Raw genomic sequence first — 25,507 nt, 5'->3', positions numbered from 1 at the left:
ATAATCATTATAGGTATTTATTTGGTTATTTACAAATTTGGTACCTGATATTTTCAACGTCTTATAAAATTAAAACTACATGGTAAATGTATTTTCAATTTGACAAGATCAATCGATATACGAGGGTTGTTCAAAAAGTAATAGGACTACAGCTCTACTGTTCACATTTTTAAATTTACGTACAAAATTTTACATGAGACAAATATCGGAACATGTTCTCTATATACAGTGAAAAAATCAAAACAAAATGTAAACAAATGAAATTTCTCTGAAGTTTTCAAATGACAAGGGGTTCGAAACGCGGCGCACGCTAACAATACAATTATTGACGTTCATGACGTCGTAAAATAAATCGAAATTGTAATAAGCGTCATTCTGTCTGAAAGTAGTCTCCCTAGTCTCTAGGTGTATGAGTCACGTATCTTTTACTTTGCCTCATATGTGGAGATGAAGCAAGAAAAAAGCGATCACATTCTCGATCCACTGTTTCAAAAAATAAATAAATAAATAAATGCCCGATAGCCGGCCATTCTCCGGGTTTTCTCGTGTTTTTTTAGTAACCTTGGAACTCAATAGGACTGAAAATGTTTAAAGCAAAAGCAATTTATTTTATTAATTTACTCATTGTATGTTTTTAAAACAATATGATTATATACAGAACAATAAAGATATTTCTCAATTGAAAAGTATCCTTTTCTACTTAGCACAGTCTATCGTTTATAAAAACAAGTTTTCGAAAACACTACTAATTATTACCGTTAACTATTACATTAATTCATTGATTACGCGTATATCTAGTTAAATACAATAAAATAGTGTTTATAACAAATGTCTTATTTACAATCCTTTGGTTAAAACTGAATAAGTAGACCCGAAGCAGATACAAACAACGATAAACAGTTCGCGTACCGTTTACCGTGGATTCTTTTGTAGCGCTTTTGCAATTGACGTCACTAACGTCCCGTCAATTTTCAACTTTCATCCTCGCCCTTTCTCGTTCGTGATCTTGTATTTGCAGTTTTTGAATTGCTTTTGCCAGCTGAAAACAAGTGTCCTGGTGGCAGGATAATTGTCCTTTGTTTATTTAATCATTTTGTGTGTATCTGAATGATTATAGTCAATCTGTTGGCAAAATTTAACGATGGCACACATTTTCTGTTTGTTAACAAATGTCATATTTCTACATCTAACGCTATGACCGCTGCTGTTCAAAACTTAATTAATAGGCCATTTCATGTTCGAATGACGTCAAATTTGGACATAATGTCACATTAATATATTGCAACGTATTGATGGAATACAGGGGAAAACAAATAGTTATTTATGAATAAATTAGAAGTAGACCTTAGCTCCAATAACTATATTTATGTGCTGCGCCGGGTGCGTGTTACCATGGTTATTCAATAGCAAAGGAAAAGCGCGTTTAGCACAATAGATTAAAAAACTTATGTTTGATTTGTAGAAAACATTTTACTATTGCTGTACATATGAAAATATTCTAAATTGAATGAAATTTGAATACGCAAGACTCCCAGTCCAATTACTTTTTGAACAACCCTCGTACTTCAGACAAAAACAACCCCCCAATTGCGTTAATTTTAGGGATATATTGAATTAGGCTTTCTAAGCAGTAAAATGATAAAAGAAGTGTTTAAAATTTGTTGGGTAGGCTAACATTTTATACATACATATATTTTCAAACATTATGAGAAAAAAAAATGCTTTTGTCGCTTGTAACATGAATGTTATCATTTATTTCTTAATTATTATCAATAGAAAAATGCATTTCATAAGGATGACATTATAGATAATTTAGAGTTCCAAAGAGCCCTTCTGCTATTCAAACTTGTTCACAATTTGTGAACCGCTCATAAGTTTTGTTAAATTGTGCTTGCATATGTTTTATGCTGTATAACTGATCTCTGTTTTCAATAATTCAGTTCAGGGTGATCATACCTTAAAACAGTATATTAGTAAAAGCACATCTTGTAGAGTGGGTATCTAAACGGTGGAATTACATTGAAAATGTTGACATTGCAGTTTTACTAAACAAATTGTATTTTATCTGTTTTTGTTTGCTTTTTTTTTGTTGTTGTTGTTGCTTTCTTCTTCTTTTAGACCTTATAATTTGAGGGTGATTGGTTTAACAAAATTGAGGAACAACTCATATGTAAGGTGTATCCTGCATTACAAACTGAGACCAAAAACAACAGAGTTCACAAACGGCTATATCAGGCACATACCGGAGGGCCACCATGCAAGGTAAATACATATTTATAACAATTATTTATAAGCCGAGCCCATCTCCATATGACGTCAAATCTATGTGTAAATCTTAACCCCGAATTAAGTAAGATTCCAAAATATGAAATGTTAACTATGAAATGAAAAGAATATCATAATAATAGAGCCTTGCACATTCAACACCATTGCCATGGTGAGTTAGAATGGCATTAAAGTAGTACATTGAAGGTTCCATGATAACAACTGTATGAAAACATCTGCTGATGTATCAAAATTAAAATATTTTACCATCTCATGTTAAATTAGCCAGTGCTCGGGGGCGTGGACCGTAGCTTGCACTTTGAAGTACCGTCCGTTAACAGGCTCAATTATACAAAGCCTGCAATACATTTTTATTTTGACTTTTAAGACATTTGTAATGGATTCTATTGCTTTCTATTTGATAGATATAGATCTTATTCATGTAAAATCCAGAGAGTCTAAGACCCGTGACGACAAACTTATTTAAAGATAAGCATCATAGCAACATAAAATTGTTTTAATATAAAGATACAAAGAAAAAATCAGCAGTTTTGAACATAATACATTACTATCTTTCATAATTCATCAGAAGTAATATTAAGATACACATGTATCATTTTTGTATTTAAATACGATGCACAGATGTAAAACTTAATACAATAACATATGATAACTGCCTACATTAATTAGACATTTGTAGCAAAAATGTATGATTGCCTTGTCTTAGCATATTTCAGAAAATTCAACCTGATAAACTTGTCAAAAGATAAATAAATATACATGTATAAATTTATCTGTAGATCAACATAGACCCTAGTTACGTCTTATCTTGTAGTTTGTAAAAATGTAAAAATCTTTGAAAAGAAGATCGTTTAAAAAATATGTTTCTCTGTTACAAAATATAAGAATAATAATAATCTTAATAATAATGAAAAAAGTAAGTATTGTTGCAAAACGAAACAAAACTTGGGGAAGAATGGGATGATATTGTATATTTTGTACATGATAAATTTACACATTTTATAATCATTATCTTAAGCATAAATATAATGTGCATTTGTACATACAAAAGGGTTGACCAACAAGTATAACAACATTATCTAGGGTCCTCCTCTAAAGGTCTTTTTTGTTGGCTTAATGGTAACATGTGGATTTTAGAAATTGTAAGATATTTATGAAGTAATATAATTTATGATATGTTTAGATAGTTATATAAATAACATTTATATGATATTCAAATAGTAATTCTTTATTTGAGCCGCGTCATGACAAAACCAACATAATGGGTTTGCGACCAGCAGGGATCCAGACCAGCCTGCGCATCCGCGCAGTCTGATCTGGATCCTTGCTGTTCACTTACCAACTCTATTAAAAGTAGAGAAACTGATAGCGAACAGCATGGATCCTGATCAGACTGCGCGGAGGCGCAAACTGCGCGGACCGCTGGTCGCAAACCCATTATGTTGGTTTTGTCGTGGCGCGGCTCATTTAAATATTCATTCAGATATCAGTGCTTGTGTTAAATTTCTTGTGACACGTGGTACAAAATATTTTGTATTAAAAGAATGGAGTGATTATTTCTTATTCCTACATGTATGTCTAAATATGAATATTTTGTCTTATTAGGTACACGGCAATGTTTATCATATGTAATATGACTGGGAAAGTGGCTCCGGATACAGTCTCCTTCTACGACAGGAATTCTGCACGACATCTTCCTCACGCTATAAAAGTCGTGAAAATCACTCAACATACCCATCAGCATAAATTTATCGCATGTGTGTCACCTTTGCACTCTATGTTTAGTGATTCAACACAACTTATAGAATGGATTGAGCTTAATCGTCTTCTTGGGATAGAAAAATTCATATTCTATATTCACCATATTTCGCAAAAAGTATTACAAGTTTTAGAGTATTACGAACGCAATGGTCTGTTAAGTTTGTTGCCATGGAACATTCCAAAATATATGGCCTATCACGGAAGTGAAGTTCATTACTACGGACAACTTGCAGCCCTAAATGACTGCTTGTATAGGTACAAGGGCAGAAGTGTTTTTATATCCTCAACGGACTTAGATGAATTTATTATTCCTCAAAAACTAAACCATCGCACTTTGTCGGACATGATATCTGAACTTCCGGCAAACAGCGCCTATATAGTTCGAAGTTCTTTCTTTAGGAAAAATCAAGCATGTACCAAACACGGAAGCTGTAAAAATGGAATAACAATAGACACGTTCAATTTACGCGATAATATTATTCTACCAACACACAAAAGGTCAAAATATATCGCAAAAACAAGTGAACTTACTGTGATGGGAATTCATTTCACCTGGGAACTACACACCGGAAGTGAATACACTGTAAAACCGGAAATGGCGTTAGTGCATCATTATAGGAAAATAAATACACGTTATACGACAAAAGAACCAATGAAAATAATACACACAGTTGCTAGTAAATACAGTGCCAATCTTAAGAGAAACATAAAAAATGTGACAGTTGAAATATTTTATAACAGTACCGGTCATGGATAATTACACCACGTTTTAGTCTCACTAGTAGAGCTGTGAACTGGGCGACCTTGGTTCGATTCACGGACGGTGGAGGACAATTGTTTTTGTGATTGCTCATGAAATCCTTTCTACAGTTATTCGCGCTGTACCTCTGCTCTGGTATATACAGAAGTTTCAGTTTCTTGCAACAGTGAATGCAACTAGTACTGGTAAACTGCTTGACAGCCTGTCCGGGAACGGTGCGGTGGCTAAACTGTGCCCTTGCACTGCCGTGATCCGGAGTGAAAACTACCAACACCACCACTGTCACATCGGCTATGTTTTTCCTAAAAAGTAAAGAATAACCATATACAAGTGTATATTTTATTTTAGTGATTTGTTTTAATGACCATGCGTATAAAATATTAATTAACTGATATGTGTTTGCATTTGGCTTCAATACATTAAAAATATACGCTTTTTGTATTTTCTGATCGCAAGATCAGTAAATACATAGCTAACATCCACGGTCAAACACAAAATTTCCTCACAGACCTAACAACGCAAAGTAGTTCTCACTCAAAACTGCTTAAAACCAGCAATTTAAAGAAATAATAATTTTTAATGTAGGCATTGAACGAATTACAGTGCATTAAAAGTTTACATTAGTCAATAGAAATATGAAGTTTCAATCACAAATTTCGCGGATGAATATCTTTTTTACCCAATAAAGCTTAATCAATGAAAATGCTATTTTTAGCTATGTCGATTACCGAATACTCCAAATAAATCTTACTGTCGAGTAATGGAATATATACATGTCGGACTGTTTTGGCGAGAAGATTTTCGCTAAATTATTTTCATCAGTGTTTAACAACAGGTTTATCGTGAACAAAGTACCTCGAAATAAATAAGGATTACAAATACGAAATGAAAATTCTCAATTTTAGAATTACAATATATTTGTTTTTATTCACGCTACGTACGTATTACTTCACTGTGGTGCAGAGGTAGGGTTCGTTTAGGGTGTGAGAGGCCTGAGGTTAAAATTCTTGTCGAGGCAACATTTTTTTTGAAGTGTCTTTTTAAAGGAAGTTGCCACGATATGCAAGGATAAAGTGTGGCTGTAATAAAAAATGAAAAATGATTTTTGATGCAACTCTAAGCATGCAAAATTTCAAATGTATCAATCACAAACTGTTAAACGCAGTCGCTGCGTAAGATGAATAATAGTACATGTATATAAAATAAACTTATACAGGAAAGATCAGAAAATACCACAGAGCATGCAGCCCTTTGATTTTATCTAAATTATGAATCTTATGGAATTCGATGAAATATATGTGTTAACGGGAAAGATAAAATTGCTGTTATTGTGTATCCACTGGTAAAGTGACCTTACCGGTGTCCAAAAATCAAAAATATTTTGTTTTTCTTTTTAAACTTTAAAATCGCATATCTGATTAAAGTTGTTCTAGCCGATCATCTTTATGTTATGTACTTAAGTATTTAGAAAATGAATTTTATATGTTTTGATGGGCTCTTTCAAATACTCGATGTTCTGTTTTATATTGTTATAAGTCATTTATATACAACCAAAGTTGACAAACAGCTAAAGGTAAAACAATAACAATTGAGTACAAAATGATGAAACTGACTTATTATCATTGCCGGACTGTTTAAGAAATATTATTATCATCCTTTCAAAATAACTGGAAATTAAGTAAAGGTACGTGTGACTTGTTTTTTATGTGACATCATTAACTGCCATATCGGGTACATGTACAAATGTATATAAAATGTACAAAACTGTATATCTGTTCCCTGTAATTAATAAAAATGTTGCTCAAATTTTGAAAAGGAATACTTCCAAAATTCCTGTTGTATAAGTTTATATGATCATATTTCCTTCAGTGTGAATGGAGCATGCATAAAATCATTGGCAAATTGTTAAAACTTAAAACCTGACTCAAAATAGCAGTATAACTTTTTGTTTACGCACGATATTTATATATGTTAAAAAAACAAAGACATACTACATTCGGACTCATTCGGAAATCAAACATAAAAATATAGAAACAACAAAGTACTGTTTGCAAATTTTATCTAAATATTTTATAAGATATAGCCCTATAGCATTAAAAAATTTATTTCATACATTAAAAAAATGAGACCATAAACATTCCAGCATTTGTCTGACATGATGTCCCTTTTACAAATCATTATTGGTTCCAATAATTTAAATCTAGTCTCATTTTATATATCGAGTCCAAAAATTCAGTATCAAATGCATATTTTACTCCCTCTAGCCTCGTTTTCATTTTCCAAGTCCAAAATAGTCCAAAAGCATATTCATATTTCACTCTATCCTAACGTCAACAGAGTTAACCACATGATTTCGAAAACTGGTTCTTAACTATGGTCAGGTGCTTGGAAAAAAAAACTTTCTTTAGAATAGCTCTTATTTCTTTCAACTTCTCTATTTCGATATGTTTGAACTAAATGTTCATTTGGAACAATGAAAGTGGTTATAACAATGTATCTATACTTATCGTTGAGATCTTCAACGGGTATAACCTTTTGGCTATTTCTACAATTGATGTCTAATATCCTCGACTATATAATGCTTGGCATTAGACCTCTGACATAATAAACGACATTCTGGAACTACTTTAGTCACATGATGCCGCCATTTTGTTTATCTTTTGGTTTCAAAATTTAGTCATTATTTATTATTATTTACAAGAACTTTGTTGTAAAGACTATATATGTGGCCTGGTATAAAAGGTTGGTTTCAATATAACCATTGCGAAGAAAGAAGCGGGTCATATATACCTACAATCGTTTATACTTAAGAAAGCTTTATTATTTTTTTTTGGAACCACGTTTAAGGCCCGTTTATTTAAGAATACAAACCATGATAACTTTAGCATTTACATTGATATGTAAAAATGAATTTATTTTGTTATGTTTTTAGTCAGGTATTATATCAGAATTATAGCCATTTTAGAAAATGAGCAGAAGGATGAAAAAGGAAAGAATAATATCTTATATTAATTAAATTTAGTAATGTGTGTAATAAAAAGAAAAATGTAAATACAAATGTATATGTTGACGCTTTAATACTAATACTTGCCATTTCAAATTTTGCATATAAGTTAATCAAAAAATAGATAAATAAAGAATCCCTACAGAGAGCCCAACACGGCAAAATTGAAAATGTTGCAGGCTCGGTTTGATTGAGCCTGTTCATGGACGGTACTGGAAAGTGCAAGTTACCGTCCACGCCCCCTAGCACCGGCTTAAGCAGAATTCAACATTTAAACGTGAAATAGTAAAATTTTGAATTTAGAAACATCCTTAGATGTGTTCATACGGCGGTTATCATGGAACCTTCAATGTGACACTTCCGTGCCATTCCATGAAAAGCGGCGTATGGTCCCCAAGTAATAAAAAGCGTGTGCCCTAAACGAGAAAACAATGGGCGGAACTAAATAAAATGGAATTTTGAAAGGGGATCAGTGGTTATGAAGCCTGCGTATCACAGATAAGACGTCAAAAGACAAATTTAAAAAGCAGGCAACATATCCTAAGGGTGATTCAACATTATTCAAGTAGGAATATTGGAACCACCCGACTAGAAAATGCCGAAAAGTTGAAACCAAAAACACCACAAGCACAACAATAATGTCGTGCTGAACGATCTTCAAGGATCGAAAATATAACATCACTGATTAAATGTACGGGGCGACTTTTTACAGCCGCCATACGGCACAAATAACACGGATGTGATCATAAACCCATAAGTACAGTCACCATTGAACAAACATTTCATAAAAATCATATAGATGCATGTGTATACAATGTAATATTTGGGATTATTAAATTCTGACACAACTTTAAAGAGTCTTAGCCATAGTAATTTTGCACAATTAAATTAATAGATCTTTAATTTGAATTGCAATAGATAAAACCAAAAACATTGACATGGTTAACAAATATGTTGGGTGTAATATTTATTGCATCCACTAATCTGATAAGTAATAGTTATAGTATGTGAAATGAGTTAGTTACGAAGATATAAAACTGGCTGGGACGACATTAAGGGATTATTTTTATTCGCAAAAATAAAATAGACTCAGTAGCCATTTTGTCAACCACTTCACGTCCTGCCCCTTGAGGCATTTTTTTAATATTTTCAACAAACGCAAAATTCCACAAACAGGGTATAAGGAAGCGTTATGGCTGAAAGAGTGTTTTTATAGGCTATATAGAATTACAAGACTGAGTAATTTCAAATCTTTATTAAAATCGATATTTGGCTTCAATAAATTATGTAATAAATATTTTGTAATGAAATAAAAACGTCACATACGAATATATGTAAATCCATGATATTAATAAGGTACCCAAACAAATAATGAGTAATTAATTCACCAAACATCACAATCCAATAGCCTGGTTTGTGTCATGCTTCAACTGAGATATTTCAAGGTTATTCGTAATTATTTGTTGCATTTAATCAAACTAAAATAAATTGAAAACAAGACACAATTCAAAAGTACTAAAATACTGTACATTTCTAGGACATAGTAACGTTTTAATGAATTTATTTCTATCTAAGCAAAGGAAATCTAGAAATTGAAGTGTTCATGTATAACTCGATAAACGTGTATACGAGTATATTTCCCGTGTACAGCAAGTAATACTTAGTATATTACATTATTATGTAAGTAAAATGTAAATTATTTCTGTAATCAATTGTATTGTTCGTGTTAAAGGGACTCCACTGAGGTTTTTTGAAATGATGGGACTGAAAATATTTTTTCCAGATAAATGTACCATATGATGTAGGTTTAGAACACTAATCTTCGTGAAAATTTTCAGATCATTCGCGCACTTCTTTTTTCCAGAATAATAATTCAAATTGTAAAAAAATGGCAAAAAATGAAAAGTGTTTAAACGCTTTTCACTCAAATCGTGCTAAAAAAACTTAAAAATTAATTTCAAAAAGTATAATTCTTAACTATCTTTGCATATATTGCTGTTAAAGTACCCCAGCTCATTAATGTAAGAAATTCAAATGCTATGTTTGGCTTTTTAACCTCAGTGGAGGCCCTTATTTTATACAAAATATTTCCAAAGGTGTTGTTAACAAAATGTATTTTAATGCCGCAGTATAAAACACAAAATGTCTTTTGAAATAAAACATACCAGAAAATATATTTCGACAAATCATGTAGTTCCTTTTCTTCTTTTCTTTTTTTCATAATGGCTTTAATTTTTCTCTTTTCTAAATAGTAGGGCAACGGTTAAAATATACATGTAGTTTTAAACTGTTAACGATAGCTACCATACTTTAGTCTAGTATTATAAAATGAAATTCATCTTCAATAATATCCATGTTACATTGTTTACATAATATGTTTTCTTGTAAAATGATTGTTTATTCACATAAATCCAGCTCATCTAACAAACAACATTTCTATAAATCTATGTAAATGTTACTTCCATTTCATTTTCATGCTCGTCATTTTCATAAATTCTTCATTATACGGCCGGAAGTATCTTTGCAAGGCCTTCTCTACTTCCGGATTTATGGAAGGGTGAATCCGTCCTTTTTCACTGCCGAAGCAGGACATTTCTAAATCCTCTTTCGCTGTTGAATTTATCTTTAAACAATAAAATCCTTTCTCTTTATTGAAATAGAGTCTGTCTTTACTTATAGAGTGGTCAATATCTAAGAAAGTTTCTGCTTTGTGTAAACTGCGAATGGGGTTCTTCTTGAACGTGTCACCGTCCACGATAAGAATTTGTTTGAAGGAGAAATAATGTAGCCAACGTTTTAATATAACACTATATGTTGACTGTTGAATATAAGGACTGCTTGATATTACTGTTTTTGTTTTCTTATCATAAACACAGTCTTCAAATGTTTGTGCTTTAAGGCGATCTGGGTTGGCACTTTTTTGCTGCAAATAAAGAAAACATAGATAAACGTTTACAAAATTATTATGTCTGATAAATAAGTATTTCCACCCTTCAATCTGGACAAAATCAATCGCCATTTTAGGGAAATTTTCTGAATATGCAGTGACCGAATACTATGACCAGGCGACACGACAGTGCCAGCTAATGGTCGCATGGGTGGACAGCAGACTAAAGGTTTAGTATTGTATTATTAGGTAAAATAAATTATATCCATTCGACTTGTTCCAGACGTAATTTTACTCATTGTAATTTAAACATAATTAAAACCGAGATAAATAGTATCTCAGAATAATGGTTGTCTATAAGATTGTCATTCTTCGATACTTTCCGTATAATGAGCTTTTAATCATAATACTTCTTAGTCTCACTTGCATCCCGGCAGAGCCCCGGCAGAGCCCAGGTAGACGTCCGAGGTGATCCGGGAACGACCGGGGTACGACCGGGAACAACCGGAGTACATCCGTAACTCTGCCGGCAACGTCCTGGATTATCCGGGATGATCCGGGAACATCCGGCATTCGATCCCGGATGGAATAAAATATTTAATATCACCGGGGTGGTCCGGGATGATCCGGGAAGGGTATAGCTTTGCCGGCTTCATCCTTAGCTCTGCCGGGAACGACCGGGGGTTATACCGGGGAAGCACCGTAGCTCTGCCGGCACAAACCGGGGATGATCCGGGGTATGATATAGCCGGTAGAGCTACGTAGAGCTACGGTAGAGCCCCGGAAATGCGGCAGAGCCCCGGCAACTACAGGCAGAGCCCCGATGATAAAGGTAGAGCTACGGTTGGTCCCGGTAGAGCCCCGGCAAAGCCCGGATCATTTCAAAAGAATAACGACAATTTGCGAATGATCTGCACTTGCTGGGTATTAAAAACCCCTCTCATTTCCCTTCTATCCAGTATGGCATCAGGATTTTTCAGAAAATCATCATGGAATAACTATTCTGGAACAATAGATATTATATTAAATAAAATTTTATGTATCAATGTTATCATTTTCGGGCGTTTTCAATCCTCACCGGGGTTCTACCGGGGCTCTGCCGGGATCGTCCTGGGCTCTGCCGGGGCTCTGCCTGGATCGACCGGGGCTCTGCCTGGGTCAACCGGGGCTCTTCCGGCGTCATCCGGGAACGACCGGGGAAGCACCGGCATGAACCGTAGCTGCACCTGGGCTCTGCCTGGATGATCCGGAGCGCATCCTGGGTGGTTAGTTGAGAACTACCGTAGTGCTGCCTGGGTAAGTGTGACCGCAACAATAATTTCACCCCGGATCGTCCCGGATCATCCCGGTATCTTACCGGGATGATCCTGGGCTCTGCCGGGAGTAAGTAAGACTGAGGCTTTAGTGTGACTGCTCATAATGACGATAATAATGTGATCTGCATATAACATGAGAGGCGCTGAACTATATCGCATTTTCAAAAGACTTTAACAGTATTCTAAATGTACACTTACTTGTAAAAAGTGTGAAAGAGCTCGGGATATTGGATCTCGAACTAAAAGAATAAGTTTCATATTAGGGTCCATTGAATGGATTCTTTTTGGCGCAAGTGCGGACGAGAAATATTGCGGTGATTTCTCCATCGTAATCTGATCTTTCGTACTACACATCATTCGTTCCCTGTACCATTCGAGTCCATTATCGTATTGGGAACTGCTGAAAAACACCATTGCTGCATATCCAAATTGCATAGCTACCTGAATGAGAGTGATAAGACAAAATATGAATTATCGACGGCTGTTATTAATCAAAAACATTTTTTTTATAAAAAATCTCGAATAAAAAGCTATCATTATTAACAAGAAATATAAATATGTAACGTGTATTTCAAATGTTTGAAACTACGTTTGGGGAAACATATAATACAATTTGCGCTGCGATTAGTACATTATCCTTGAATATGAATTAAAATCTTTGCAAAAACCACTCGACAAGAGTGTCTAAGCAATGTCAGCGAAGAATACATATATATAGAAAGTCCACAAAAGAATCTCATTGAAAGTTATACATGTATGATTACATCTATGACCGAACAAATTATAAAATCTCACCTGTGGATGGACTCCTAGGAAAGTTGAGAATGCTTCTGTGCCGGCTTTCATTACACCAATAATGATACATTTAGGCAGCCTCTTCTTACAGTTCTTGCTCTCAAGCAAGTCAAATCGCCCCGTCTGAATCAGTTTATTCCGCAGTCTCTTTGTATAGCTTTCACTCTGCCGCGGAAGATCTGTCTCATTTAAAGTGATGGAATACTTTAGGGCAAGCATTTTGATCTGGGCGGCCATATCGTTATTGTCAACATTGTCATCTTTTGGTGTTACTGGTTCGTGCATTTCGTATTCAGTTTTTTTCTTAATGACCTGTTCTGGATGTGGAAGTGGGCTTTCAATTTTAGCTTGATTCAAGTCCCGAACTTCTTTTTGGCCTTCTGATTCTTGATTTTCATTTGAACTTTGTTGTTCAGTTTGACTGCCACTGTCTCCATTCTTGTCAGTTCTATCGTCGGGAAGCATAACGGATTTTTCGGGTAATTCTATTTTTAGCAAAGGTAAACTTTTTGATGGATTTTCAGGTTTATCCGTTTTGGAATCAACTGGGAGCTGTTTAATGACTAGTTCATTTTTTTCTTTCATCCTTTTAGTTTCAGCTCCAAGGATATCTATTAGAACTTTTTTGTTTTGCACATCCTCTTTTGGTTTAATGCTTTCCTTATTTTTATCTGGAACGGTATTTGACTCCTGTTTTCCTTCGAAGTTTTCTTTTCCAATTTTACTATTATCAATCTTTTTAATACTAATTTCATCTTCCTTCTTAGGATTTGCATTGATATCACCATCGTCGTCGTCAGCATCATCAGCACCATCATCATCATCAATTGTTTTCTCCGTGGTAGTAGCTACCTGGGTTGTTGTCGGAGTTGCCGAGGTTGTTGTAGCATCGTCATCATCATCACCATCAACATTTTCATCTTCATTAAATATTACTTGTGCAATTTTCTTATCCTTTGTAAGCTTTTTGTATTTCAATATATCTAGCTCTTCGCGCTTTCCGTCATCAGAGTCGTAATCAAGAGTTGTGTATGAACCGGGGTTCTGCGTTGTCGTCGACGTGACTGCTTTGTCAGAGAAAGTATCCTGATCACCGTCAACATCATTACTCTGGGCGACTTTAACCTTAGTTTTCTTATCTAATGATTTCGCACCTTTTTGACTTACTAAGGAACCAGCCTCAAGTTTTCTGATACGACCATGAGTCTCCTGGGAAACTGAAGAATTAGATCAAATTCTTGACAAATTTACATGACTGATACTTTTTTACAATTCAATTCAAACATTGTTTTGGTAAGAAGAAAAAACTATGTAATTAAATATCTAGTACAAATCTAGAATATTTCTTTACGTTTTGGCAAGTACACACATATTTCGATACTAAGATAAATACTGTAAAATACCAAATGCAATCAAGAAGTATATAACATATAATACATTTAAGTACCTACCTCTTTCCCTATAATTTGAATCCTTTATGTAGAATAGTACCATTAGAACGACGAGAATACCTACAGCCACCATTGTCGACGTTCGCATAGTCTGTACACGGGTCCATAAGGCCCTGGACCTTAAAAAATAAACATTGATAATCTTTTTAGCCGGAAATATTAAGCTGCTGTTGATAACTACCCGTATATTTAAAAATCTGCCAACGTTAGGAAGCAAAATTATCACTATTAATATCAAACTTATTACATGGAACGTTGTAAATATGCCAGTTGAGCGTAAGACGTTATATAAAGGGACTCCACTGAAGCTTTTTGACATGACGGGACTGGAAATGTTGTTTTCGAGATTAATGTTTAATTAAATGTAGTTCTAAACTAAATGCCCCCTTTCCGTTTTTAGCTCGACTATACGAAGTATATGGAGAGCTGTCCTACTCGCCCCGGCGTCGGCGTCGGCGTCCGCGTCCAGATTTTAGATTAAAGTTTTGGTGCAGTAAAATATTTTTCACTATAACTTTGTCATTTCTTAAGGTATCAACTTCAAACTTCAAATATATGTTCCTTATCATCAACCACATCTTATGTGACAAGGTTCATAACTCTAGCACCAATATTTTCAGATTTATCTCCCCTTGAACTAAGAATTTTCCTTAAAAAATATTATTTTTTACTGTTACTTCTTTATTTCTTAAGGGATCAACCTCATACTTCAAATATATGTACCTTATCATCATCCCCATCTTATGTGACAAGGTTCATAACTCTAGCACCAATATTTTCAGATTTATCTCCCCTTGAACTTAGAATTTTCCATAAAAAATATTATTTTTTACTGATACTTATTTATTTCTAAAGGGATCAACTTCATACTTCAAATATATTTACGTTATCATCATCCGCATCTTATGTGACAAGGTTCATAACTCTAGCACCAATATTGCAAGAATTATCTCCCCATCAACTTAGATTTTTTTACTAGAAAAATGTTATTTTTTATTATAACTTTTTTTATTATGCCCCCGCCATGTAATGGCCGGGGCATATAGTGTTATCCTGTTCCGTCATTCCGTCCTTCCGTCCTTCCATCCTTCCGTCCTTCCGTCCTTTCCGTCCTTCCGTCATTCTGTCATTCCGTCATCATCAGTTTCCGTTCATTATCTTAAGAACGGTTGCACACATTCAACTCAAATTTGACATATGGATATATCATGAGAAAATACAGGTCAAGTTCGAATTTGGTCATGGTTCGATGATTTTTGGCAGAGTTATGCCCCTTTTGCTTTGAAAATAATATGAAATATCAGTTTCCGTTCATTATCTCCCCAACGGTACAACACATTCAACTCAAACTTGACATATGGATATGTCATGAGAAAATACAGGTCAAGTTCGAATTTGGTCATGGTTCGATGATTTTTGGCAGAGTTATGCCCCTTTTACTTTGAAAATAATATGAAATTTTCAGTTTCCCTTCATTATCTCCCAAACGGTACAACACATTCAACTCAAACTTGACATATGGATATGTCTTGAGAAAATACAGGTCAAGTTCGAATTTGGTCATAATTCGATGATTTTTGGCAGAGTTATGCCCCTTTTACTTTGAAAATAATATGAAATTTTCAGCTTCCTTTCAAATTCTCCCCAACGGTACAACACATTCAACTCAACCTTGACATATGGATATGTCATGAGAAAATACAGGTCAAGTTCAAATTTGGTCATGGTTTGATGATTTTTGGCAGAGTTATGCCCCTTTTACTTTGAAAATAATATGAAATTTTCAGTTTCCGTTCATTATCTCCCCAACGGTACAACACATTCAACTCAAACTTGACATACGGATGCGTCAAAGGAATGCGCAGGTCAAGTTCAAATTTGGTCATGGTTCAATGATTTTTGGCAGAGTTATGCCCCTTTCACTTTGAAAGTAATATGAAATTTTCAGTTTCCGTTTATTATCTCCCCAATGGTACAACACATTCAACTCAAATTTGACATATGGATATGTTTTTGGAATGCCCAAGCCAAGTTCGAATATGGTCATGGTTCAATGATTTTTGGCAGACTAATGCCCCTTTCACTTTGAAAATAATATGAAATTTACAGTTTCTGTTCATTTCTACCCAACAGTGTTACATATTCAACTTAAATTTGACATATAGATATGTCAAAGGAATGGGCAGGTCAAGTTGGAATTTGGTCATGGTTTGATGATTTTTTGGCAGAGTTATGTCCCTTTCACTTTGAAAATAATATAGATACATCTTAGGAATAAGCAGTTTAAGTTTGAATTTGGTTGTGGTTCAATGATTTTAGACAAACTTATCTTTCCTGAATGTAGGAAAAATTTTGAACTTTCAGTTTCAGCACTCATACTTTTTGCAATTATTTTGGCTACAAATATGCAATATGCTATTTTTAAAAGGTTAAGACTGAATAATTTCAGTGCCTTGAACAGTGTATGAAAATGGTTTGTGTTAACATTGAAAAGTTTTAAGGGCTTTGAACTTAAAATGAAAAAAAAAATTAATGGACCATCTGAAATTTTGGCTGCATGCGGGGGCATCCGTGGCATGATGACACATTTCTAGTTTTTAAAGGTATCTACCTCTAACTTCTAATACTTATTCCTTATCATCAATTACATTTTATGTGACAATGTTCATAACTCTTGAAGCAATATTTACAGATTTATCTCTCTTTGAACTTAGGATTTTCTTTAAGAAATATAATAACTTCTTTACTTTTTAAGGTATCTACTTCAAACTTCAAATATATATTTCTTATCATTACACAAATGTTGTGTGGCAATGTCCATAACTCTAGCATGACTATTTCTAGAATTATTCCCCTTGATCTTGGAATTTATGTTAACAAATGTTATTTTTTTACTATAACTTAATACATAATTATACATAATTGATTTTTCTTTCATAGTTTTGTCCTCCTTACTGCGTCCAGTATTTTATTAGTCGAGCTTCGCTGTCTCCTGTGACAGCTCTTGTTTAACCTATTCTAATTGGGGGAAACGTCCTAAAATTGAAAAGCGCACTAAAATCAGTCTAAGAATAGCGCAAAATACGATTTTAAATTCATATCTGAGTATATTTCTTAATTATCGTTTGCATATATTTCTATTTCAAGTAATAGTTAGTACAGGTAATTTCATATTTTAGGCTGGGTTCCTTTAACGGAAACAGTCTTGATTATGATCTATATAAAATGGTTATTTTTTTGTAATTATACTGTTGTATACTGTTATAAAATTCTGAATTATATACCTGAACATATTCCTTGCGTAAACATAAAGACCCTAATGAAATCAAATTCTTAATATATTCATATGTGATGGAATTATGTTTTAGTCAAATTAACAGTTGTCAAACACTCCACCAACTTTATGAGACAATTTGATATATATGTCGATTTAGTTTAAGTTTTGAAGGAGTACATTTCAGCTAAGATTGGAGAAAGTCTTTCGATAAGTATGGAATTTATAGTGCAGGAACAATATTATGTGACATTTGACCTCAAAGGGTCACGCAGCAAAGCGATTTACACAGCATTTGAACCATGTTTGAAGAACAAAAAAGCTATGGGTTCGTATCAGAGCTGATTAAGCCGTCAAAAAATGTAGATGGACGAACATACACGACAAACTGATTTGGATATAGCCGATACCACTTTAATGTACTGGGCCTATAGCGAAAATGACGTATATTCTTTAAGGGTCACAGTCATGTTAGCGTGATCTATAAATGAATTTGACTTTAATAGACTCTACCAGAACGGACCACACTGACCGCCACAGTTTCTCACATGATCCTAGCATACAAAAATCCAATCAAGCAAAATAAAAATTCCATTTCAAGATACTCATACAATAATCATATTGTATCATGATAGTGTGTTGTTTAAATTAGGTGAAAATATAGATATCATAGAAAATAATACTGTAAAAATATATACAATACATCCAATTATCATTTGCCAAACACTACGTATTATAATGTCGTTCCTTTCGCGTATTATATATCTTTTTAAAACTATTCTGACTCTTTGTTATGTCATTTATCTAATATTAACAATTATACAAAAATTAATTTAAATATCTGAAGACTTGTCGTTTCATAAAAACCAAACAGATTGAAATTGTTTAAATATAATGTCTGAAATCACCTACCTCATATCTGTCATGGAACTGGTCTCCTTTAAGAAAAATACTTCTGTGAAATATAATGTGCACCGGTTACTGCCAAAATTATAACCGAGAAATATTACGCACACCGCTTATTGTAGGACTACTAACTTCCAACTGTAGCGAACTGAATGTGCCTTTGGCAAAATTCATTATTTAATTTTATTGAAATTGTTATCATTTATCTGTAGAGACATCTTAATTAGGATGTGTACACAAATTGTTTTTATGATATATAAACCAATTTGTTCAAAATAGATAGCGAAACACTAAACAAAGATGGAAAAATCATATTTTATGATATGAATAGAAATGACCACGTTTATTTTTTATTATCAGGCATGAAAATCAGTTGAGTGTGCATTGATTATGTAATGAGAAGTTTTGTTTAATTTAATATCAATATACCTGAGTCTTGCATTATATAATTTTATTCCACTCGTTCAATAAATTCAGTATTGAACTTACACCCATTCAATATCCTCTATACATGTGGCACGACATGAAATTTATAAATTATTTTCTTTTCAACAAGCAAATTTTGTCTCTGTTTTCATTTCCTTTTCCATTGTCATTTGTTTTGTTCTTTTTTTTTAACTTTTGGGGAACATATTTTATTTCTTATGTCCACTTTTGAGAAAAATTAACAACTTTTTTTAATCGACTATACATTTCAGTGAGAAAAATATATCTTCTTTGTATTAGGTGGAGGCCATAATTCTAATCGCACCAATCGAGGTCACCCATCCTTTGACGGTTTTGGTTAAGTTAACGCAAGTAGTTTATTTCAATTGGAGTCAAAGATGAAATATATTTATTGGCAAAAAACAACAACAACAACGAATAAAAACAACATACATGTTCATAGCAAAGTTACCGTAGCGTATATAACATAATTATTACAATACATTCGTTTAGCAATAACCTTTTTGCCACAGTTTAATTCTTTTATATTAATTGTATTGAGAAACTATTTGAACTAAGAGCTCTATTATTTCAATTATTTTGCCGTAAATTATTCTTTATGATATCCTTTTATTGTATGATAGAAACAACAAAATTGTTCCATACATTTCCATAAACCCAAATCTGATTACAATTTATTTAGATTTTCTTTTATACATACATTTGTTGTATCAGTTAAAAACATTACCTAAATAAGTAGAGAGTGATGGGTTTTCAAAATTCATACGAATTTGCGATAATCAAAATGTGCTGATAAGGAAATTCTGCCAATTCCCCAATAAGTTTAAGGGTCCTCTATCGTTTGGAACTTTTGCAACATCCGGTGCCATAAGAAGGGCTAATACCTATAATTCATTATTCAAAACAATAAAAAATAACGTATTTTTTTGCGATACATTTAACATAAACCGTTTAGGGAGGAAAAAAATCAAATAAAAATAATTGTTTTAACAGCAACAAGTAGATAAACGTTTCGATTAGAGGACAAAATAACACAAAGATAAGCAAATAGCTTTACAAACTTAATTTCGCAACAAATTTTTATACGACCATAGCTATTATCAGTTTTGAACTTCTGAAGATCATGTCAACTGTTTTATCTACCTTAAAGGCATATTAAGCCTCAGGAATCCATATTTTTTTTTACTTGTTTTGAAATGTTAAACAAATGTTTAATAATGTTTAAATAATATATTTTGAGCCTTAAAGCGGTTTTACAATTGAAGAACGTAGCGCTGAATGTTAAGTAAAATGTCATAAAGGTAGCAAAATGTAAACAAAGTAATATTTGACTTCAATACAAAATACTTATTCATTATAATCATACCAATTACAAACCGAGCAAAGAAAGCAAAAGATAGTTCATATACTGGGCAGATGTGTATTTTTTCTTTTGAAACTGTAACAATATACCAAGAATAAAAAGTTTTTTAAAAATAAAAATAATATCATTTCTTAGGCATAATGGGCCTTTAGCAACACTCATCGTATGTTAAATAATTATACAATTTCTTTAAAATTTGTTCCATTCCTTCTTTAGTATATTACTATCATTCAGGCATGTTTGGATACACATTGTTTGTTATTAGAGAATCATTATATTCTTACTGAAAAACAAAACATAATACAAGCAGAAAAATAATCAGCATTATAATGAAGTGCTTTACCTGATTACATAAATATAATTATAATTATGTTTAACGGGGCAGTATTGAGTCAGATAAGCACAGAACGAATTTGGATCTACTAAGGTACCCATGTATGACTAAAATAATGCACAGAGGGGCACACGAGACGTTCTCCCAATCAAAAACGCGAAAGTCGCCACGTTGACGTTTTCAGCGTCATAATGCTAAGCCAACGCCAACAATGTCAGTTTTAAAGCAGAATGCCTCCAGATTCGTGAAAAATGTATTTAATGGTAAAATACATTATATTGTGAAGTGAACAAAGAAAGGAATTTACAAATTGCAACGGTGCTTACAATCCACATAAATTATGGAAAATAACTAGGCCACAATATGCAAAACAAATACATCTTATTGCGCAATTGAATTTGCCGCGTCATGACAAAACCAACATAATGGGTTTGCGACCAGCATGGATCCAGACCAGCCTGCTCATCCGCGCAGTCTGATCAGGATCCATGCTGTTCGCTTACAAACTCTATAACAAGTAGAAAAACTGATAGTGAACAGCATGGATCCTGATCAGACTGCGCGGACGCGCAAGCTGGTCTGGATCCATGCTGGTCACAAACCCATTATGTTGGTTTTGTCATGACGCGGCTCAAATACAGTTAGAAATACAGTATAAGAATTCATTTATCGCACTTAACATGTACATTATCAATTGAATCTTGAATCTTTTAACATTCTTTTTAAAAAACTTTTTACGCTATTCTCAAGTTTAATTTTCTTGAAATAGTTCGGCTCATCTGGAGGCATGCAGCTTTAAGCTTGTTAAAAAAAAACATACTGACTTCCATTTAAAAATTCTACTAACATTTAAAATACAAAGTTATGTAAAATGAAATGAAAATTTAAAAAATGTGAGAGAAAAGAAGAATCTGTAGGAAACCATGCAATATGTCTTTAATGTATTTACAGACCTAAGTATTTATAAAAATGACTGAACAAACTAATTTCGGGACCTTCTATTTGACTCCAGCCAATATCTATTACCTGATGTAATTACTATGACCATTTCATTGTATATTGTCCATAACATGTTTGTCAATTTATTACTTAGAAACGATTTTTTAGAAAGGGCAACCATGAGATTTCTAACATTTAAGATAATGATTATGTTATAGGTTTATCACATAAAAGGAACAAAATGTTAACAAAGTGGTCTTTTGACTTACATATAAAATACTAAATAACTTTAACTGTAATAAATACCATATCTAAGCGAAAGAGGCAAAATATGTTTCAGGTAATTGGCCAATGAGTAACTTCTTGGAAAATTATATCAGATCACTAAAAATAAAATATTTTGAGAACTAAAACTGAAAGCATTTCTGTAACATAAAGGTCCTTTAAATACAAGCAGTTTAATATAGGGATGAAAATTCATTTTCATCTTTCTTTTATTCTGTTTGGCTTTTTTGCAGTCCCGTTTGCTCCGTACATAACCTTTTGATAATCTTTATAAACATTCATTTTTGCCCAAGAATAATAGTTCATGTCTGTTCCGACTTCCCTAGTTCTGGCACTTTTCCATCTGCTCGCCGTGGTTGGTTGTGACAATCTTGTCAGTGTCTCTTTTTGCTCGTCTACAGAGTCCCGCACTGACTTTTTAGCTGATTTTAGCCGCTCCGCGTTATTTTTATCTAAGTCTTCGGTATTTACCGCGGAGCTGCATCTAGACCTGAGTGGCTTCGGTTCCCGCCATCCTTGAAATCGCATCCCTGAATGTTTCGCTGACACACATTTCTGAAACATACAGCTTGTTTATAATATAAAGATATAACAGCTGATACCTTACAACACGTAACTCTGGAAAACTATAGTCATATAACTTCGACAGTTATAATAATAATAATAATAATAATAATAATAATAATAATAATAATAATATAATAATAATAATAATAATAATAATAATAATCTTCATGGCAATTATTTAAACAAGAGCTGTCGGTAGGACAGCAACGCTCGACTATTCTAAGTGCCTGATAGTAAAAAAATGCTTGATACAGTTACCTCCTCCTGTTTACAGGTTGGGGTAATGATGGTGAACAAGTGTGCAAAGTTTCAAAGCCATATGTCAATGGACTTTGAAAATATTTTAACTATTACAAAAACTTTAACGTAAATTCTAAGTCGAAAAAGGGGCATAATTCTGTCAAAATGCTTGATAGAGTTACCTCCTCCTGTCTACAGGTTGGGATCATGATGGTGAACAAGTGTGCAAAGTTTCAAAGCCATATGACAATGGACTTTGAAAATATTTTAACTATTACAAAAACTTTAACGTAAATTCTAAGTCGAAAAGGGGCATAATTCTGTCAAAATGCTTGATAGAGTTATCTCCTCCTGTGTACAGGTTGGGGTCATGATGGTGAACAAGTGTGCAAAGTTTCAAAGCCATATGTCAATGGACTTTGAAAATATTTTAACTATTACAAAAACTTTAACGTAAATTCTAAGTCGAAAAAGGGGCATAATTCTGTCAAAATGCTTGATAAGTTACCTCCTCCTGTCTACAGATTGGGGTCATGATGGTAAACAAGTGTGCAAAGTTTCAAAGCCATATGTCAATGGACTTGGAAAATATTTGAACTATTACAAAAACTTTAATGTAAATTCTAAGTCGAAAAAGGGGCATAATTCTGTCAAAATGCTTGATAGAGTTACCTCCTCCTGTCTACAGGTTGGGGTCATGATGGTGAACAAGTGTGCAAAGTTTCAAAGCCATATGTCAATGGACTTTGAAAATATTTTAACTATTACAAAAACTTTAACGTAAATTCTAAGTCGAAAAAGGGGCATAATTCTGTCAAAATGCTTGATAGAGTTACCTCCTCCTGTCTACAGATTGGGGTCATGATGGTGAACAAGTGTGCAAAGTTTCAAAGCCATATGTCAATGGACTTTGAAAATATTTTAACTATTACAAAAACTTTTACATAAGTGGTTACGCCGACGCCGACGCCGACGCTCGGGTGACTGCAATAGCTCTACTTATTCTTATCGAATAGTCGAGCTAAAAATCGGTGAATAAAAGTACAATGTAGATCTACAGTAAATTTAATCTCGATCCTTCCGATCTAGTAGTAATCTCGAGGTATAATTTTATACCATTTTATACCAGTTTTACAAACTATAGTTTCAAGACCGATCGATATGATCTGGTTGGTAAAAGCACCAACACATCATGAAAGTGATTTACTTACTCAAACAAACCCCTCAAGACAATGTATAATTTTAAATTCGAATATTTCAAAAGAAAGGGAATTCGAATATTTCAAAAGAAAGGAAATTCCAATATTTCAAAAGAAAGGAAATTCGAATATTTCAAATGTAAGGAAATAAGAATATTTCAACATGTGCGTTTGTATGCGTGCTTTGTTAGGAGCCATGCCAGTTTTGTACAATTTGTACAACTGACAAGTATTCATGTTTCCTTTATTTGTTTTTTATTATTTAAAGTACATAATCACAATAATCCTATGCCAGAAAAAGATATCAACGAAATATATATTTTTATTCATGAGATATATATATATATATATATATATATATATATATATATATATATATATATATATATATATATATATATATATATATATATATATATATTATACATATATATATATATATATATATGTATGTAATGCGCTAAGTATTAAACAACTCGGGACTCTCACACTCAGGGTTTAATTACAGCAAATAAAAACTTCAATTAGCATGACAAGTTATCTTAAGCTATTCATATAATTCTATTATAATTTGAAATAACATATCATATTTGAGCCGCGTCATGACAAAACCAACATAATGGGTTTGCGACCAGCATGGATCCAGACCAGCCTGCGCATCCACGCAGTCTGATCAGGATCCATGCTGTTCGCTATCAGTTTCTCTACTTGTAATAGGGTTTGTAAGCCCTGATCAGACTGCGCGGATGAGCAGGCTGGTCTGGATCCATGCTGGTCGCAATGCGCACTATGTTGGTTTTGTCGTGACGCGGCTCATATGTTCTGCGTTAGAGAAAACAATGTCTGAAAAGACTTGTCAGTAAACTCTAAACAAAGATTTCTCTGTCATCACTATATACCATAATTACTTACTGGCTTTTTGGAATCATCTGCTCCGTGTTTAGAGCAACTGGTAAGGAACACGGAGCGCTCCGTACTTTTGTCGCTTCGCACAATACTGGATCGCGTCGACCAGCTTACGTTTACATCAGATACTGACATGGCTGATATTAGAATAGTCCCCCGATGATGCTCGCAATTTTGTTAACACTATGTTCGTATATGATAGTTATTTCGGATAAATACCTCCATTTTGATAAGCATATTTTTACATTAAATAAGGTATGATTATATAAAAAAAATCTATGTACAGTAACTTTATAAAGCCTGCATATATTCCAAACTTTAACTGAATGCAAGATTTGTTTTATGATCTTAAAAATTAAGCTTTATCATTTACCGCTAATCTTTTAATCCGTGCTTAATCTGTTCTAATTTCAATCTATTGAAAGTATATAATTTTAGAAATGTCCTCGTTTTGGGTCAACAACAATAAAAAGACATTAAGAACTGTCCTGTTTGGGAGATCAAGGACATTAAAATAGGCAAGAGATTTTTATTTACTACAGGAATTTAAAGGTATCGGATATCAAAAAAAGTAATGTTTGCAGTTTTTTAATTAAGAAAAAAAAAAAAAAAAAAAAAAAAAAAAAAACAAGAGGAAATGGACTTAAGTTAATCACAAGCCTCTTCATTAGCACATCAAAATCTACACAGTTGGGCTAGCAGATATGTAGCTACAATTTAGGCTTAAGCTTATGAATTACGCACACGTAATGCTTAGGTCCCGTGTTCACAAAGATTTAAGGATCAG

General features: G+C 33.2%; 3 protein-coding genes across 3 annotated transcripts; 1 reads left to right on the top strand and 2 right to left on the bottom strand.

Moving 5' to 3' along the window:
- The first annotated feature begins 2,121 nt into the window (after positions 1 to 2,121).
- Positions 2,122 to 5,162, top strand: LOC132758916 (glycosyltransferase family 92 protein F13G3.3-like). Its single transcript, XM_060750622.1, has 2 exons — positions 2,122 to 2,262; positions 3,892 to 5,162. The coding sequence occupies exon 2, from the start codon at positions 3,902 to 3,904 to the stop codon at positions 4,802 to 4,804; it is 903 nt and encodes a 300-aa protein (XP_060606605.1). The 5' UTR covers positions 2,122 to 2,262; positions 3,892 to 3,901; the 3' UTR covers positions 4,805 to 5,162.
- A 3,889-nt stretch (positions 5,163 to 9,051) lies between these two features.
- Positions 9,052 to 18,530, bottom strand: LOC132758915 (MATH and LRR domain-containing protein PFE0570w-like). The gene is made up of 5 exons (XM_060750620.1): positions 18,447 to 18,530; positions 14,261 to 14,379; positions 12,810 to 14,026; positions 12,213 to 12,455; positions 9,052 to 10,734 (listed from the first exon to the last, which is right to left on the bottom strand). Exons 1-5 carry the CDS (start codon positions 18,458 to 18,460, stop codon positions 10,267 to 10,269), a joined length of 2,061 nt encoding a protein of 686 aa, XP_060606603.1. The 5' UTR covers positions 18,461 to 18,530; the 3' UTR covers positions 9,052 to 10,266.
- Positions 18,531 to 21,788: 3,258 nt separating this feature from the next.
- Positions 21,789 to 25,063, bottom strand: LOC132758914 (uncharacterized). The gene is made up of 2 exons (XM_060750619.1): positions 24,727 to 25,063; positions 21,789 to 22,363 (listed from the first exon to the last, which is right to left on the bottom strand). Exons 1-2 carry the CDS (start codon positions 24,853 to 24,855, stop codon positions 22,007 to 22,009), a joined length of 486 nt encoding a protein of 161 aa, XP_060606602.1. The 5' UTR covers positions 24,856 to 25,063; the 3' UTR covers positions 21,789 to 22,006.
- Positions 25,064 to 25,507: the final 444 nt, after the last annotated feature.

Source organism: Ruditapes philippinarum, unplaced genomic scaffold, assembly GCF_026571515.1.
Source record: "Ruditapes philippinarum isolate M1 unplaced genomic scaffold, ASM2657151v2 ctg1705_1_1_1_1, whole genome shotgun sequence".
Classification (NCBI taxonomy): domain Eukaryota; kingdom Metazoa; phylum Mollusca; class Bivalvia; order Venerida; family Veneridae; genus Ruditapes; species Ruditapes philippinarum.
The sequence above is the reverse complement of the archived record's forward strand: the minus strand, read 5'-3'. Positions and strand labels throughout refer to the sequence as shown.

Excerpts from the sequence above, each read along its gene's own strand:
- LOC132758916 (XM_060750622.1), top strand. The coding sequence starts at position 3,902 with ATGTTTATCATATGTAATATGACTGGGAAAGTGGCTCCGGATACAGTC.
- LOC132758914 (XM_060750619.1), bottom strand. The coding sequence starts at position 24,855 with ATGTCAGTATCTGATGTAAACGTAAGCTGGTCGACGCGATCCAGTATT. Across the intron at positions 22,364-24,726 it reads CAGATGATTCCAAAAAGCCA|AAATGTGTGTCAGCGAAACA; the intron begins GTAAGTAATTAT and ends TGTATGTTTCAG.
- LOC132758915 (XM_060750620.1), bottom strand. Across the intron at positions 14,027-14,260 it reads TTCAAATTATAGGGAAAGAG|TTTCCCAGGAGACTCATGGT; the intron begins GTAGGTACTTAA and ends CTAATTCTTCAG. Across the intron at positions 12,456-12,809 it reads TCCTAGGAGTCCATCCACAG|GTAGCTATGCAATTTGGATA; the intron begins GTGAGATTTTAT and ends ACTCTCATTCAG.